At 37.7% G+C, this 15,684-nt stretch overlaps 1 protein-coding gene and 1 long non-coding RNA gene across 2 annotated transcripts; both read right to left on the reverse strand.

The window, feature by feature from the left end:
- Positions 1–377: 377 nt before the first annotated feature.
- LOC106158020 (aquaporin AQPAe.a-like) lies at positions 378–7,055 on the reverse strand. Its single transcript, XM_013533851.3, has 4 exons — positions 6,777–7,055; positions 5,612–6,398; positions 3,669–3,749; positions 378–2,378 (listed from the first exon to the last, which is right to left on the reverse strand). Exons 2-4 carry the CDS (start codon positions 6,152–6,154, stop codon positions 2,124–2,126), a joined length of 879 nt encoding a protein of 292 aa, XP_013389305.2. The 5' UTR covers positions 6,155–6,398; positions 6,777–7,055; the 3' UTR covers positions 378–2,123.
- A 4,088-nt stretch (positions 7,056–11,143) lies between these two features.
- On the reverse strand, positions 11,144–14,347 carry LOC147762350 (uncharacterized). The gene is made up of 3 exons (XR_015334211.1): positions 14,227–14,347; positions 14,059–14,098; positions 11,144–11,568 (listed from the first exon to the last, which is right to left on the reverse strand). It is a non-coding gene; the product is annotated as an uncharacterized LOC147762350 (long non-coding RNA).
- Positions 14,348–15,684: the final 1,337 nt, after the last annotated feature.

The raw sequence follows: 15,684 nt of genomic DNA on the forward strand, positions 1-15,684 counted from the left end.
TCTCTTTAAAACTTTCATGTTATTAGTTTTTTTTTTTCAATCTTTTGTCAAAGACGCACACACTTTTTTTGCAAATACTGCATAACTAATAAAACAACAAATATACATTTTAAAATTCATTCAATACGTTTTTGCATTTGCACACGTATCATTTAGTATTATATATTAATTTACATTGCGCTCCCTGCCCCCCCCCCCCCCCCCCCCCCCCCATTCAAAGAAGTACATGAGGGTATAATATATGGCTTAAATGTGTATATGTAATCAGGCTTTTTCCAGCTAAGATTATCCCTATTGATTATGAGGTCAGTATATCAAAGGCCAATGTCCTATGGACTTTCAATAAAAAATCTTTTTTGGTCAATAATTATATTAAATACAGTGCACTAGCAGATTTATTTCTTATACCCATGGGAGCTTTTAGGTTGCCTTTCCAGATTGCCTTTCGCAGGTAATGAAATTGTTCTCAATTCTGTCAAAAGGTGACACATTTTCCTTCACTTCCAATGAACAAGATAGGACAATATCAAGAGTTGTTTTAAGAACGCTCCCTTGCTGCCCTATACACCGTCTTCCTAATTTCCAATACAAATAAAACTTGTATCTGAAGTAAAGAATATGTATTATATGAAGTAAAGAATATGTATGATATAAAGTAAAGAATATGTATTATATGAAGTAAAGAATATGTATTATATGAAGTAAAGAATATGTATGATATGAAGTAAAGAATATGTATGATATGAAGTAAAGAATATATGATATGAAGTAAAGAATATGTATGATATGAAGTAAAGAATATGTATCATATGAAGTAAAGAATATGTATTATATGAAGTAAAGAATATGTATCATATGAAGTAAAGAATGTGTATTATACTTTATAAGTGTCTGTGAAGAGAACATTTTGCCACTATCAAGCGCAAAAAAATACCTGTCTGAGGAGGAGGAATCCATTTAAACGCCTTCTCTTGTTGCACTTAATAGATAAGGGGGGCTCTGTATGCTCAGAGAGAGAAGGAAAATCCGACAAGAGCTAATATTCATATTAATGATGGTGTTTTTTATACACGCATCGGCGATTATGTGTGTAATTGTATACATGTATAACAGTCACATGTTCACAATATTCATAAGATTTAAAATATTTAAAATACATGTAACCACATTCATATAAATGTTTTCTTCAAACACATCAGGCAACCCCCTCACCCTAATTTTTTTCATAATTTTACAAAATAAAACGCACTTAAATTCATAGAATATTTGACGATCAGTTTTGTTTGGCATTTAACTCTCATGGGCCGTGGTAATACATGTACATCCCCAGGGAGGAGAGATCGTCAACACAGTTTGTTATGACCAGGTGTCTGTTTCTTACATATGTAACGCACATAATTCTACTAATAATAAAGTCTGCCATATATGGAATTTAGACTTAAAATAAATAAATATAGTATTATTATTATTACAACTACATATACTGACCGTGACAGAACTACGTACAAGTCTAACTAGTTCATGTCCCGACTGAAAACCGATTGCCTTAAACTAACAAAGTTACAGAGACCAGAGTTGATATTAAAATGCTTGGGAAGTCGAAATGCTGTTGATCAGGAACTGCAATACTGCCAATGACCCTGGTTTTCTAGAGCGAGGAATACTACTGAGGCAATGCTGCACACAAAGAATATGCTTAAAAACATTCACAACATACATGTATAGGTCATTTCTTTGTAAACAAAATATGTAAATATAATTCTTACAATGATATCTACTTAAAACAGTACTTTGAAATTAATATCATTAAAATCACGGCATTCAACCGATATACGTTCATTTTGATTGCGTTTTTGGCGTTTTCACCTCAACGCAAAATGTCACGTTTACCCTCTTTCCAAATTAAAAAAACTTATTCAAAATGCATTAGATAAGTGAATATATTTTTAAAAATTCGTTTGACCGACTAAGTGCGTGGGGCTAATGAAGCACTCTTATCCCAGTGAAATACGCCCAGGGTATATACAGGTATCCCCGTAGGAAGTTATAATGCCAAGTTGAGCTTTGGAAAATGAAATGATTTTTTTTTTCGATAAAGAACGACGGGCTTTGACTCAAGAGGACTATACGTCGTCCTCCCTGTCCTCCTCTCTTGTCGTTGAATTAAGCCGATTGAGCTCCTCAGCCGTCTCATCACCGACGTCGCTGGGGACTCTTTCTCTCTTTACCCCTGTCCCGGGCTCTGAAAACGTGTCCGGGTCATATTTCCAGTTTGTGAGATATTGCTTGAATTTGTTCTTGCAGGCGTCGGCAGCAAAAACGAAGTCGTACAACAGCCCGGCGGCCATTCCACCTAGTATAGGCCCGAACCAGTAGATCTGATATTGGAAATGGAAAGCATGGATTAAAAGCGATCAATGGATGTTCGACTTATACATAGCAAAGAAATTTTCTAGAAAATTTGAGCGTTTTCTCCTTTATCACCGTCTTTTTTTAAACCGTGGAGAAAGTTAAATTAAGATCTATAAATCAGTCTTCTGGCTATTTTAATTACAATTTCTTAGTTTACCAGTGCCAACCACAATAAGGAGAGCGTTTCAAAAACAAAAAATTAAACCTTATTACATTCATATCCCGACTAATTCAAACTCGGTGTGGAGGCCACCTGAACGATGCTTTTAAACTTTTTTGTCAACGTGACAGTTACAAACGATTTACATATTTATGGTATGTAACAGGGGATGACTCTTGAAATACAATAAAAAAATAACGGGCTCTGTTAAAATATGGAATGCACGTTGTACATAACAATAACAGTACTCATAAAAGGACATTATTTTTGATATAGTTAGACAGTATCATTGTATGACATAGTTAGACACTATCATTGTATGACAAGTGTGTATATTGTATAACGAGTGTGCACATCTGCGTTTAAGTCCAAAATGACTGATACCAGTCATTTTGAGAGGGGGAAGGGAGGACTGTAAGGGACTCGGTGGCGCTCTTTAACATGTCCCACGCCCTCTCAGATGTCGCGAGCCTCTCGTGACACTTGTTTCGTAAGACTAGATAATATCTTAAGTATATAGGTAATATTTCAATAAGACACGTAATGTACAGCTTGGTATAATAGGACTGGTGGTGGGTAGATTTACATTAGGCACTGAGGAAAAATAAAAAAAATTCAGGCAGCGGGAATAAAGCTGTTTGGAAATCCACAACTCTTGTTGCATATTTCTTTTCGATCGGTGAATATAAAATCGAACTTAATAGGGTAATACACCGTACCTATCAGAGCATCCAGGAGTTTGCTTATGGATGTTCATGGGGTACATACTTCAGAAATAACGTCGAGCGAAGCGATCAAATATCGAATGGTAGACGAGGATAGATTTACGACATATAGCATATATAGGGCTCAAGGATTGGATTGGTACTTCTAGAATTGGTACTTCTAGAATAAAGAGGAGGGGATGGTGGTACGCGACCCTCAGCAAAATATCAGGCCATCTGCAAATTGGCCGCAAATTTGGACCCATTACTTACGTTCTACCAGTTGTTAATGAATACTCGTACATTAGACCTTATGCAATATATGTGTGTGTGTGATTGGTTCTATTTAATTTAGCTGTAATCGTTTTAGATGGGCAGGCGTATAAATTTACCCAGTGTTTAGACCACTCTCCTTGTACCAAGGCGGGACCGAAACTACGAGCTGTGTTCATGCTTGACCCCGTGTACTGGATCTGAAATAGAAAGTTTAAACATGCACTGATTAATTTTTTCCAATAAATGTGTACCCAAGAAATGTTTACCCAGTTTATGGCCCGTAGCTTACCTTTTACAGAGTCCCCTATCTCACAACTGATAAAGATACACCTTGCAAACATGACCTAAGATGTGAATGTAAAACTTATTTTTGAGTGATAACCGATTTTTTAACGTTCTTTATGTCCACTATCTGTACTTACTCTCCTATCTTCCACTCTCTAAATGGATAACCCCAATGTCCGCTAGATAAACCAACACAAGACCTAGGCCTTATAAACGTATTAGGCGTCTACTAACAACACCCGCAGATCTTTTAGCACTAACACCCATATTAACCACATAACCCACAAATTAACCAACACTACCAGGGCGGATGAATGTTAGTGCTAGGTATCGCTTTGTTGGTGCTAAATAATTGTACGGTGGATTAATTCGTTGGTTTGGTAATTAATATGGACGTTAGTGCTTAGTAAAGGCCTAATCCTTCTATAAGGCCTAAAGTTCTTAATGTCCAATACCTTTGTCAATTTTTGTCTTCTACACATTTGCACTGCATCCCGATAATGCCCAATACCTATATATATATAAATTATCACTCTTTCTATCTGTCCACTACCCGGTGTAACGACAGAAACATGTACAACATTTAGTTATAATGGTTAGGGTTAGCCTGACCTAAGTGGGTCAAAATCTAGGGCGAGGCTTACCCGTACAAATGAATGGGAAGCAGACTCTCTATCATGGGTGACTCTCTCTCAAGTTACTTGTGCTATCTCATGGCGTGACAGCTCTTTTTTTACAACCCATATAGTTCAGCCGGGGTCAGTGTCTACAAAAGCTTTTCCGTATCATAATTTATTGTTTATTTGTTTGTTTTTTACAAGGACTTTTTTACACTCGCTCAAAATCGAATTGAAAAAGGACACCATAAAGCAGCTGTCACGAAAAGCAATCAGTCTCAGCATGGGCAGATTTATTACATACCGTCTACGCAAACATACTCTTATCAGTTATGTTATCATTATATTAAGCGTTAAGTGATGGAGGGTTTGTTCGCTAAACTAACATATTGCATGGTTGTTGGCCTACATGTGTGAAATCATAAGACGCTACTGTTTAAAAGAAGGGTATGATTTAGGGAATAGCGGGCATGTGTCACGTACCCCCTTAGCTTGGCAGGTCCCCCCTCCTCATTTTCTACCTTTTAAAGAAGGATAACTCATTAACGGACGAAATCAAAGATACATCCAAGAAATTCTTCATCCCTGTGCTCTACAGTCAAAGTAAAATTGTACCCCCTCCCCTCCCCAACTTAAAACCTACTTAAATCCACTAGTGTCACTTTAAGCTAGTTAGCATTTGCGTTACTAGGGTTTGAAATGTGCTTTGCACCTACCCCGACTATTATCTAAAGACCGAACATTTATCCAAAGACATGTCTGTGAATATCTTGTGAAAAATCGATCGGTGGCCCTGATAGAGGGTATTTTGCACCCTAGTAGTTATGGGTAGAATTTACATCACTGATGAGACTACCCATAGAATAAGCTAACAGTGTAAAAGAAGTCCTTATGGGGCTATTGGCTGTTTATTTCCAATTGCACAACCGAATCCAGGGAAACGTTTATTTTTTTTTCAAACTTGAATCTTTGGTAGTAATGATAGGCCCTACAAAACTGCATCTTTTTTCTCAAACATTTTACGAAGAATTGATCGCAATTTTCACTGCGCGCTTTGAACTCGTATCGTTCTACGAAAGTCGAGAGTGCTGTTGACCCGATAATTTGGATAAAAATATAAATGCTATAATAATTTGTCATCAGTGTTGTTATCTTACCGCAAATAGATGACACATAGTGACGGACAGCCCTATTGCTAGCGGACCCGACCCGGATAAGTCTGTGCGTCTTCCATCACAGGTAGCAAATACTGTGAACACCAGCACAAATGTGATCAGGAACTCTATCCCTAACGCTTGACCAGCGGTCACTTCTCCATCCACGGTGGTCACCCCTAAACCCCTTGGATTGTTGATTGAACTGTAAGGGACTACGGCTTTCAGGAGTCCGGCCCCGGCGGCCGCGCCGAGTAACTGCATGATGACGTAGAGAACCGCCCTGGCAACGCTTATCCTGCGCGTGGTTACCATGGCAACCGTGACTGCCGGGTTAACGTGGCCGCCGCTGACGTGAGCGACGGCCCACACTACGGTGGCGACGCTGAGACCGAAAGTAAAAGCGACTTGAACTATGGAGGGTGCAGTGCGCCCCGTCACAGAGCCGCAGGCGACGAAGACTAGGAACAACGTCCCTACAAATTCAGCCAAGGCTGAGCGGTAAAGTCCCAACGAAGTTAACTCTTGGAGGCTTCTTACCGCCATATTTCATTAAAAAAGCTTTCACTCGGCCTTTTAGATAAAAGAAAGTCGATGTAGGCTATATAGGATACGCTGATGCAGCACTTAGCACAACTTCACCTTTGACTTCGTCCCCCAAGCGTCGTACACGAGTTAAGGTCGCGTTCTCTTCTTATCAACCACAAACATTGATGTTCCCTATAAGCTGTATACATATTGTCATACTGCCTTGATACCTCGGTGAAATTATAGAGGCCGCCCCTGCAAACTACAATACAGATACATTATAATTACACGTACGTCTTGATAGTCTTCTTAGAATAATAATAATAACAATAATATTTCATGCTAAGCTACTTATATTTTCCTCCATGGACACATATATATATATATATATCTTAACATCAATTTTAAAAGTAAATTTAGATTTGTACCGTGCTCCCTTGCCAAAATTAACTTGTACTCAAAAGTACCTAATAAGTGAGTGAGTGCAATATGCCTTGAATCCTTACACCACTAAAATTAACCTGACGAAAAGGTGTAAAATTAATTTAATCAGTGAAAATGATCAGAGTTTGTGGTTTTAAGCTATCATAGGTCATGCAGCTTCAACAATGTTAGTCCAAAAGCTATGAAATCCTCTTACCTGCTATCTCCTTCGGTGGGCTGTCATAAGTCAGATTTAAAATACGACTTCAAGTAACCAGGGCATAGCAACAGACTTCTTCTTTATGTATAAGGCCCACGCCTCAAGCAGTAACTGTCAAACATTCTTGCATAATGTAGGTGTACATTGACTTCTTCACTTCTCTTTTGTAAGGTCAGGAGTTATGCACATTTTTGACAAGATAATTGAAAATATTTCCACCGTATGAGTTGTTTACCATTGACAACGTGACGATGTGTGTCGGTGTGTCAGACTGCGAGGATGGGCATGCATTATACACAATCTACCTCTAATGAGTAACTAATGAATATTCTTTGGGATTCCAATGGATGAGTCAAAACTGCGCTGTCAACGAATCTTCGATTTCCCAAGAATCTACCGACCTGAATGTCGAAAATACTGAAAATAGCTGGCTGAAGTGGAGAAAGACGAACTATTTGAAAATAAAAAAAAGAAAAAGAGTTAGCTTTTGGTGGCCATAAGTCCTGGAAACGACCTGGAAAATATTTTATTTTGTTTATTTTAACGATAGGCTTTGGGGCCGGGGGAGGGGGGAAAGTGTATTAGCAAGGTCATATCCCTCTCTTTAACAAATGTGGAATAATTTTTTCGAAATTTCATGAAACAAATTAGGTCCTATCACTTCGGGGTTGGGGGCGGGGAAAAGAACGCCCCCTCCCCTCTTATTACACTCAGATCGCCAGAGGTAATAAGCAACATCTTCCTACTTGTCAGAAGGTCAATGTTTTTCACCAGTTTTCATGTGTCAGTGTCATTGAGGCAAGCGTGCATTGCAACACGTATAACATAACTGGATTTGAGAATGAACGAATACCAGTTGATCTAACTTAGCATGCACGACAATATTTAACTTTTAAATCCTTGGAAAGATGAGAAAAATAAGAAATGCTTGTGATGTAGCTGCACGTATTCTTTTAGTTTTTGCTTCAAATTCAAAGGCGCCTTATTTCAACAGAATGAAAACAAACAAGTTTCTATAAGAAAAACGAAAATATGTTGAATTCTCTCTTCAACATTACAGGTATACTATGCATTATTGCGGTCAGATGCCCTTAATAGCCAGTGCTATTTGTTCGGGCACATGAGGCATTCGCATATGTTATGCAAATGAAATGTGGTTCCATCACGCAGGTTCATTTATAATCTAAACAGGTATCATTCGCATTCAGAACAGCGGACTAACAGATCCGCGGATCAAATATGGCGAATGCTTGTTGCGTAATCCCCGCGGGGAATCTATTCAATGTTTAATCGGGAATTAACCGGTAAGCTTTTTAGTGGGTCGCCATATTTGGTCCGCGGATCTGTTAGTCCGCTGTTCTGAGTGCACTCATTTTTCATGCGTTGCGGGAATAAGTTGATTATTTATGTCTTTGCTTGAGACCTCTAGTCCAAGGTGTCAGGTGCATATAGCGACAATAATGCCAGGAGCGACAGTAATATCAATCTTGTGACAAGCACCAACCAGTTGGGGTGTGACTCTGCTAAAATGGATAAATGTTTTTAAAAACAATTTATAAAGCTCATTGCAACCATTATTAACAATGCACACGACGCACATGTTAGATAAATGTGATGAGGTTGATGTTCAACGAAAATATATTTAGAAATATCTGAATAAGATCTGTAGACATAGCTGACTTACTACATGAATTTATTTATTTATTTATTTATTTATTTATTTATTTATTTATCTTTTGATATCAATTGCAAGACAATTTAATCATGATTTACGTATCGATATATTTCATGTTGTCTCCGACGCTTATTTCAACATGGGCGTGTTAAATGTGGGGAAGTGTCATTTTGTTTTTCAGATGATGTGTGAATGATGTCTGAAATGACGTGTATGTGTCTTAAATATTTATAAACACAAAATGTACCGTATGTGTTGTTCGACAAAAACGCGATTTTGAAATAGCTTGCTCGAGCTATTATATGCGAGCGCACCTTTCACTACCCCTTAATAAATTCTGTTTCTTTTTGTGTCGAGTTCCTTCCTTTCATTCTTTTGATCCATGTCATTGGCATGCAAATAAGATCAATGTAAGGGGTCACACAGTCGTGTGGTAAGACCTCTCACCGTTAAAAAAGTAGATTTTAGTTGCACGTTGTAAATGTAACATAACTACTGGTGTTTTGTTGTAAATGTAACATAACTAACGATGTTACGATTTTTCTGACCAATGAACCTTCAGACCATCGAGACGCCCCCCCCCCCCCCCCTTATTACTACTGCTTGACTTTGTTTAGCATTGTCATAGTGATTTTATTTATGCATGCGTTAGGTTAAGTTGGAGGGGGGGTCAGTTTTCATCGAATCCCCCTGAAAGTGGTACATTTGTATATCGGCTGAAACCAGTTTTAAACCCAGTATTTTCCCCCTTACAAAGTTCACAGTTTGGAGTTACTTTCTACAGATTACTACCGAAGCGTGTAAGGGAAACGGCACCAAACGAAGATTAGTATCTCGAATGCTAACAATAACCATTGTGATATGTGTACTGATTGCGATAGCTGCGCTCATCATCTAAGCCTGCGCAATCTAGAAACCCGCTAGTCCAAACATTATAATACAGTTCAGTGTTTAACGACAAATGTTCATCAAACTCCGCCTGAGAATGTGTATGTAGTGTATTGAGGAGTAGAGGATATAGATTGTAGGTCGGTCACGTAGTCATGCCGCCGCAGCGAGGGAGAATATGTAAGGTGGATTTTTTTTAATATTTCATAAATGTTAATTTAAATGCACATGTAGGGCAATTTTTCTTTTATAGAAATATTTTAAGCGTCATAATAAGGCGATCAAGCATGGCTCTACTTGAATATATCATACTTAAACTAAACATTCAAATCATGCATGTTGGTTGTTGCTTCACTCAGATGCACCGAAAATAGTTATGGATTTATACCTAGACGATTCGGCAATAGACGATTTTTAAAAATGTAAGGATACAGTTTTTTGAATGCCTGAATAAGTTAAAGTTATCTAAGACCAATAACAGATATTCATCAAAATCTTTCCCCAGTACGTGAAATTCATCATATGCTTTTAATTCTATTATTTCAAATTACTTATTCAGAATTATTATACAATATAGATCAATATGCTTGATTTTAGTTAAAATAACCATATGAGTTAAGGTAAATATTTCAACCAAATATTGACGGACAATGCACCCACCATTCGTTACTACAGTTTTTTTGGGAATTACAGAGACATTATGAATGTGGGGTCTAAATTCATTTTCACGAATCATGAATCATGCCAATGAAGTGATGAAGTTTGAAGTTTAAGCAAGTCTTGCCAATAAACAGTAAAATCTTATTTTTAGGCATACAGTGTAGGCTATAGTCAAAATAAAATCTTGGATTGATCAGCATCAGTATCGTATCACGGGCGGATTCAGGATTACTTGAAGGGGGAGGGGGAGGTCCATTTTAAAATGAATCCAAGCACAATATTGGAAATATGTCAGAAAAAATTTAAAAGTCACTCCTTTTCACAGCAGTACTTTATTCACTTATTCTTTTAATGCTTATTGGATTTTCTAACTTATTTTGCAATGACTATTTAAATTAGATGTTTTTGACGATTGATCAATGCCTATGTCCTAGCAACGCCTTTTCAAAGCATGGCGCAGTCTCTTCCCCTCCTCTTTTTACCAAAATTAAGAGTGAATTATTCAAAAATGTCAGACCAGCGGCGTGTCACACTGCCCCGGATGTCACCCTTTACAATATGTGTGTCAATGAAACAAACGTGTATTGGAACGCGTATAACATGTATAAATATGAGCAGGGAAAGAATACCTGTTCTAACCAAGCAGCATTAACCACATTAACCTAATAAAACACTGAAAATTAAGAAGAATGAAAAATGCTTGTAATGGACTTTTTATTCGCCTTCGCTAAGGCGTATATATCCATGAGTTTTGACTTCATCTTGAAAGGCAACTTATTTCAACACGGGAAGAAATCATTTAATTTAAAAAGAGAAGGCATACATTTTAACGTTTCTTTAAGCATTTTACATTAACTTTGCTTGGCTTTGACTGTAGCACTTATACATACTTAGCAGAGATAGTATTTTATTTTTTGCTGTTTGAAATTCGAACAGGCACAATCCGTGCCTTGCATAAGCAAGTTGATTGTACACTGTTGCTCAATATGGATAGCATATTCAGAGATTGTGTTACTAACGTAAGCATTAGTGCAGCCTAGCTGTATCATTGCAGATCGAAATGCTTGACATGCAAAAGAAACAACAAACACTTATATTGCACTTCCTGTGGTTTAAATGTTTTTTTTAATGGCCCCTGAAAACTACCACAGATTTTACTCAAACAAAAACTCTTAAAATTCTTCATGAAAGATTACAAACAACCTCAAAATTTCACACACATATCTTTAATAAGATTTCTTAATACAATTATTTTATCAAATGTGGTTGTGAACCCCTCCCTACGTGCACGATCGCGACAAAGTTCCGTTACGGGACGGGACATGCTGTTCATCAGTGTCACCAATCTTTGCTGGGAGATTCTGTTCCACTCTGGGTTTAAAGGTTGTCTGGTGAAAATTTGCTCCAGGTGGGTGTCTCCCTTTTACTGCTCTCCCTGATTCATCCCAAAAGATGTTCAAGTGAGTTTATACCAGGGCTTGAGGTGGGTGGGACATTAAATAGAATGGTGTTTCCGTTCATAAAATCTCTCACCAAACGGACATCATCAGGGATGGCAATGTCATGCTGCAAATGAAAATTGACCTGCAATATTGCGCGTGTAAATGTTGGGCGATCCTCCGTTTGATAGTTTGCTTGGGAAAAAGGTAGAAAAGGTGGGTGTGTGATATTGTAGCATTGGCAATGGAAGATTTAGTGCGGGTTCTATGGCAATGTTGGTAATGGCACTGACATCACGGGAGTTGATGCATGGGGTCGGCCTCTGGATTTTGTCAGAACCGTCATGAGCTACAATGCCGATCACAGCTCTCCTCCTGACTACTCTTTTATAGGAATTGCTGAGACCTTCGTCAGTAAAACCAACTACCTGGTTCTCTTAAAAGACTAATATCAGTCGGTCCTGGCATGGCTTCACCTTTAATTTTGTGGAGGTCTGATATATGATCTCATCTACTCTGACAGGCTTCTTTATATGTGGGCTAAAACACATATTTTACAGCCAACTTAGCAACGTCTATTCTCATAACCTTTACAATCTTAATTTAAATTTGAAGCTGCCATCCGTTGACATGTGCTCATTCAATGTGCATTTGTTATGCCAAATGGTCATTGATTACTGTGTGGAAGAAAAAAGTCAAAATATCAATATATATTGACCTTTAAAAGCCTATAACAACCAAATCCTCGATGATGTGACAACCATTTTGAGTAACAGTGCATTTGCCCGTGTCCTCTAATCCAACATGTCGGATACAAGAAGCGACAGTAATGTCAATCTTGTGACGAGAACCAACCAGTTGGAAGGTAATTTTGCCTTTCAAATGATTTGTATGAATGTTTTCTTTAACCAGGAATCATTTTGCGTTAACATTTTTATATAACGTTTATTGTAACCGGTGTACCATAAAAAACTGATTCTTTTAAAAGGTGACTCCCCAGTCAGATTTTCATAATGAAAAGGTGACTCCCCAGTCAAACTTTCATGATAAAATTTTGACTCCCCCCACAAAACTTCGTAAATTTGATTTTATTTGAGTATATGACTCTGGGAGTCAAGATTTCATGGGGGTAGTCAGATTTTTATAATGAAATGTTGACTCCCGAAGTCAGATTTTCATGTTGAACCGGTACTCAGTACGACTTGACGAGCACGTACATTATGCATTACGTAACTAATGGAACACAATAAAATGTGGTAACGTTTCTGAGCTGTGAACAGTGATTTTATTTTATATAACAGTTATAGGGACGGATTTAGGCCGTCTTCTGGGTCTTCCGGAAGACGGTCAGATTTTCAAGTTTACAATGAAAGGTATCTAATTTTTTCTGTTGGAAGACGGTCAAAGAATGAAGGATGGATCAACAAATATAATATGGAAGACTGTCAGAAAATATCTCTGGATCCGCCCCTGTTAAACTCATACGTTTTTTTCACTCATAGCGTTGCAATTTCTTTGCGATTTCAAAGAATGCTTTATGTTGGTTGGTAAAGCTTGTATTTCGTCTTTCTTAGTAAAGAATTTGCAATTTTGAATCACTTTCGTCAAATTAAGTGCGTAAATTTCTTCTCTCCAAGGATCGCGGTTGCTGACAATTTTAACCTTAGTGATATGTGGCCTGATTGCGATAGTTGCGCTCATCATCTCAGCCGTCGCAATCTCCAAACCCGCTGGCTCTGACATTACAGGTCAGGGTTCAACAACAAATATTCAGCAAACTCAGTCTGCAGTTGCAGCCAGTACCTATGACGCCATCAACCGATATCAGGCCTTCAATGAAAAAAGAATTTACACAATTGCCCTTGGATACGATACTGGGGCTTTTGATTATAAGTAAGTAAAAAAATAGTTGGCATACAGAGGTGTGTGTGTGTGTGTGTGTGTGTGTGTGTGTGTGTGTGTGTGTAGTGGCGGTTTTAGAAGGGGTATCAAGGGGGTCTTCAGCCCCCTTTGGTTTCCGAAAATAATCACTAATATTTCCTTCTTGAAATTAGAATTTTAACAAGCTGATTTATAGTTCTTAACCGTTCCAAATGGCACCGTTTGACCTTCAAAACAGCAAAATATTTTAGGGACCTCCAGCGGGCCCCGAACCCCACCACAAAGGGGCCGAGGGTCGGCTTTGAATCCGAGGTCTGTCATTCCTAAAAAACAGTGACCCCCCCCCCCCCCCACCCTCTTTCAAATCCTGGACCTGCCTTTGTCTTACTATCTGTATATCGCATTCAGCATACAATAATGCAAAAATTTATTTAATATATTATTTAAGCATAAATCGTTTTTTTGCTATAATTTAACCAATTTTATGAAAGTGTGACAACATAAATTTATGGGCCATGGTAATTTTTTACCTCTGAAGTCACCGACCTTTAATGGGTTGTCTCTTACATGTACATATCCCATGTTTATTTTTTTAAAAATTATTTTCATAAAAAATATTAATTATGTGTGTGTGAGTGCGTGTGTGAGAGAGAGAGAGAGAGAGAGAGAGAGAGAGGGGGGGGGAATGGTAGGCGCAAATTTAGTAAATTAAACTTATATCTTTAATTCCATATACCTTTTCAGTGACGACAGCGGATTTAAAGTTGGATTCTTTCCTGAAATAGTAGACGCAGGTAATGTAAAAGTTCTTGTTTGATTCGTGTTTAAGCATACTTTGGTATCAACAGAACTGCGGAAAATGTCAACAATGAAATTTTAGATTTAGATAATATAAACTGCTTACCTTATTCATTGCACCATCTAATCAACGTGAGCGGTGGGTATACACATTGTTTTACGCCCGATCCGTATCGTCAGTCGGAGCCTGCATGCCGGCGGATACAAGTATCTCCCAATATGAGAATAGTTTCTATAGATGACCAAAAAAAGAAAAAGTTACTGTTAACTTTCTAGCCCTCAAATTTTCAAAACTAGCAAAGATACACCCATGGTTACTATTGAACTTAAATTGGAAATCATATATTGGCAACTTTAATGCGACCTTGAATATGATCTTTGACCTAATTTTCGCCATGAACTGTACTTCGCAAATTTTCTGGTCCTTATATCAGCAAAACTATAGTAGAAGAGATACAGATCACAATTTCTATCAACTAAGATAGAAAATCATATTTTGTTAATTCAAATGCAACCTTAAATTTAACCCTTGACCTGTACACATTTTAGCCCTTTTATCTCCTAAACCATATTTAGTTACTGTTGAACTTGAATAAAAATGTATATCATATCAGTCCTTTTCCAAATTGAACGATCAAGTTCATTTGATCTTTATTCCCAAAAGATTCCTTTCAAGTTAGCTTTGGTATTAATAAATGTGAAGTAATTTAAGGGAAAATATGTTCCTTCTCTGCACAAATATCTATACCACCAAGTCCACTAAAACGAAATCTTTCATATATGATGGTTTTCTTGTGTGTGGTGATTGACATTTAATTGTACAGTACATAGCACACAACGTGCCAGTACACGGGTTCTTCATATTGCAAAACCCTTTGAATCTATACATTGGAGTTTCAAATGTGGCTCCTGAGTTACTGGTCGAAAAAGTACATTTTTACAAGTGTGCGAGCCACAGTGGGCCAAAATTTAAAACCCTTCATAGCTCTTTTTAGTCACTGTCTGTGTATAGATACTCAGGTGGTAGTGTTGCCTCTCTGTTCTTGTAGTTTATTTATTTATTTATTTATTTATTTATTTATTTATTTATTTTGAGTGTGCGTGGAGGCGGGTTTAGATTGTAGGACGGTCACGGAGCCATACACAAACTGTATGACATCGGAGAGAGGGCAGCCGCAGCGAGGGGGGATAGGTAAGGGTGATTTTTAGTTACATGATTATAAAGCGTTCCTTTAAACGCATAGTTTTCAATTCTACTTTCTTCTCATAAAGTGAAGTTGAAAAAGGTGTTTTGGTGAATCTAACAACAATACTGCTCAAATTGGCTAGGTTGAGTTACATTTTGTTTATCGTTGAACAAGATATTGTAATTTGAGAATTTGAATGTAATTTTACCCTGGATTTTGTCTATATATGGAATAATTTCAGGACTTATGGCAGGTTGGTACGACGCCTGCACCGGGTGGCTGGCCACACGTCAACGAAAGCAGTTTTTCTCATTTTCCAAGCCGTTTATGAAACCTTTCGAGGTCTATTTCTTCGCCTTTCCTGGGTTTAACCCATT

This window comes from Lingula anatina, chromosome 4 (assembly GCF_051362555.1).
Source record: "Lingula anatina isolate TDL-2025a chromosome 4, LinAna3.0, whole genome shotgun sequence".
Classification (NCBI taxonomy): Eukaryota; Metazoa; Brachiopoda; class Lingulata; order Lingulida; family Lingulidae; genus Lingula; species Lingula anatina.

Bases quoted from the DNA above. Each gene is read 5' to 3' on its own strand.
- LOC106158020 (XM_013533851.3), bottom strand. From the start codon at position 6,154: ATGGCGGTAAGAAGCCTCCAAGAGTTAACTTCGTTGGGACTTTACCGC. The intron at 3,750-5,611 runs GTAAGATAACAA...TTTCTATTTCAG, and splicing joins CTATGTGTCATCTATTTGCG to ATCCAGTACACGGGGTCAAG. The intron at 2,379-3,668 runs GTAAATTTATAC...TTCCAATATCAG, and splicing joins GAGAGTGGTCTAAACACTGG to ATCTACTGGTTCGGGCCTAT.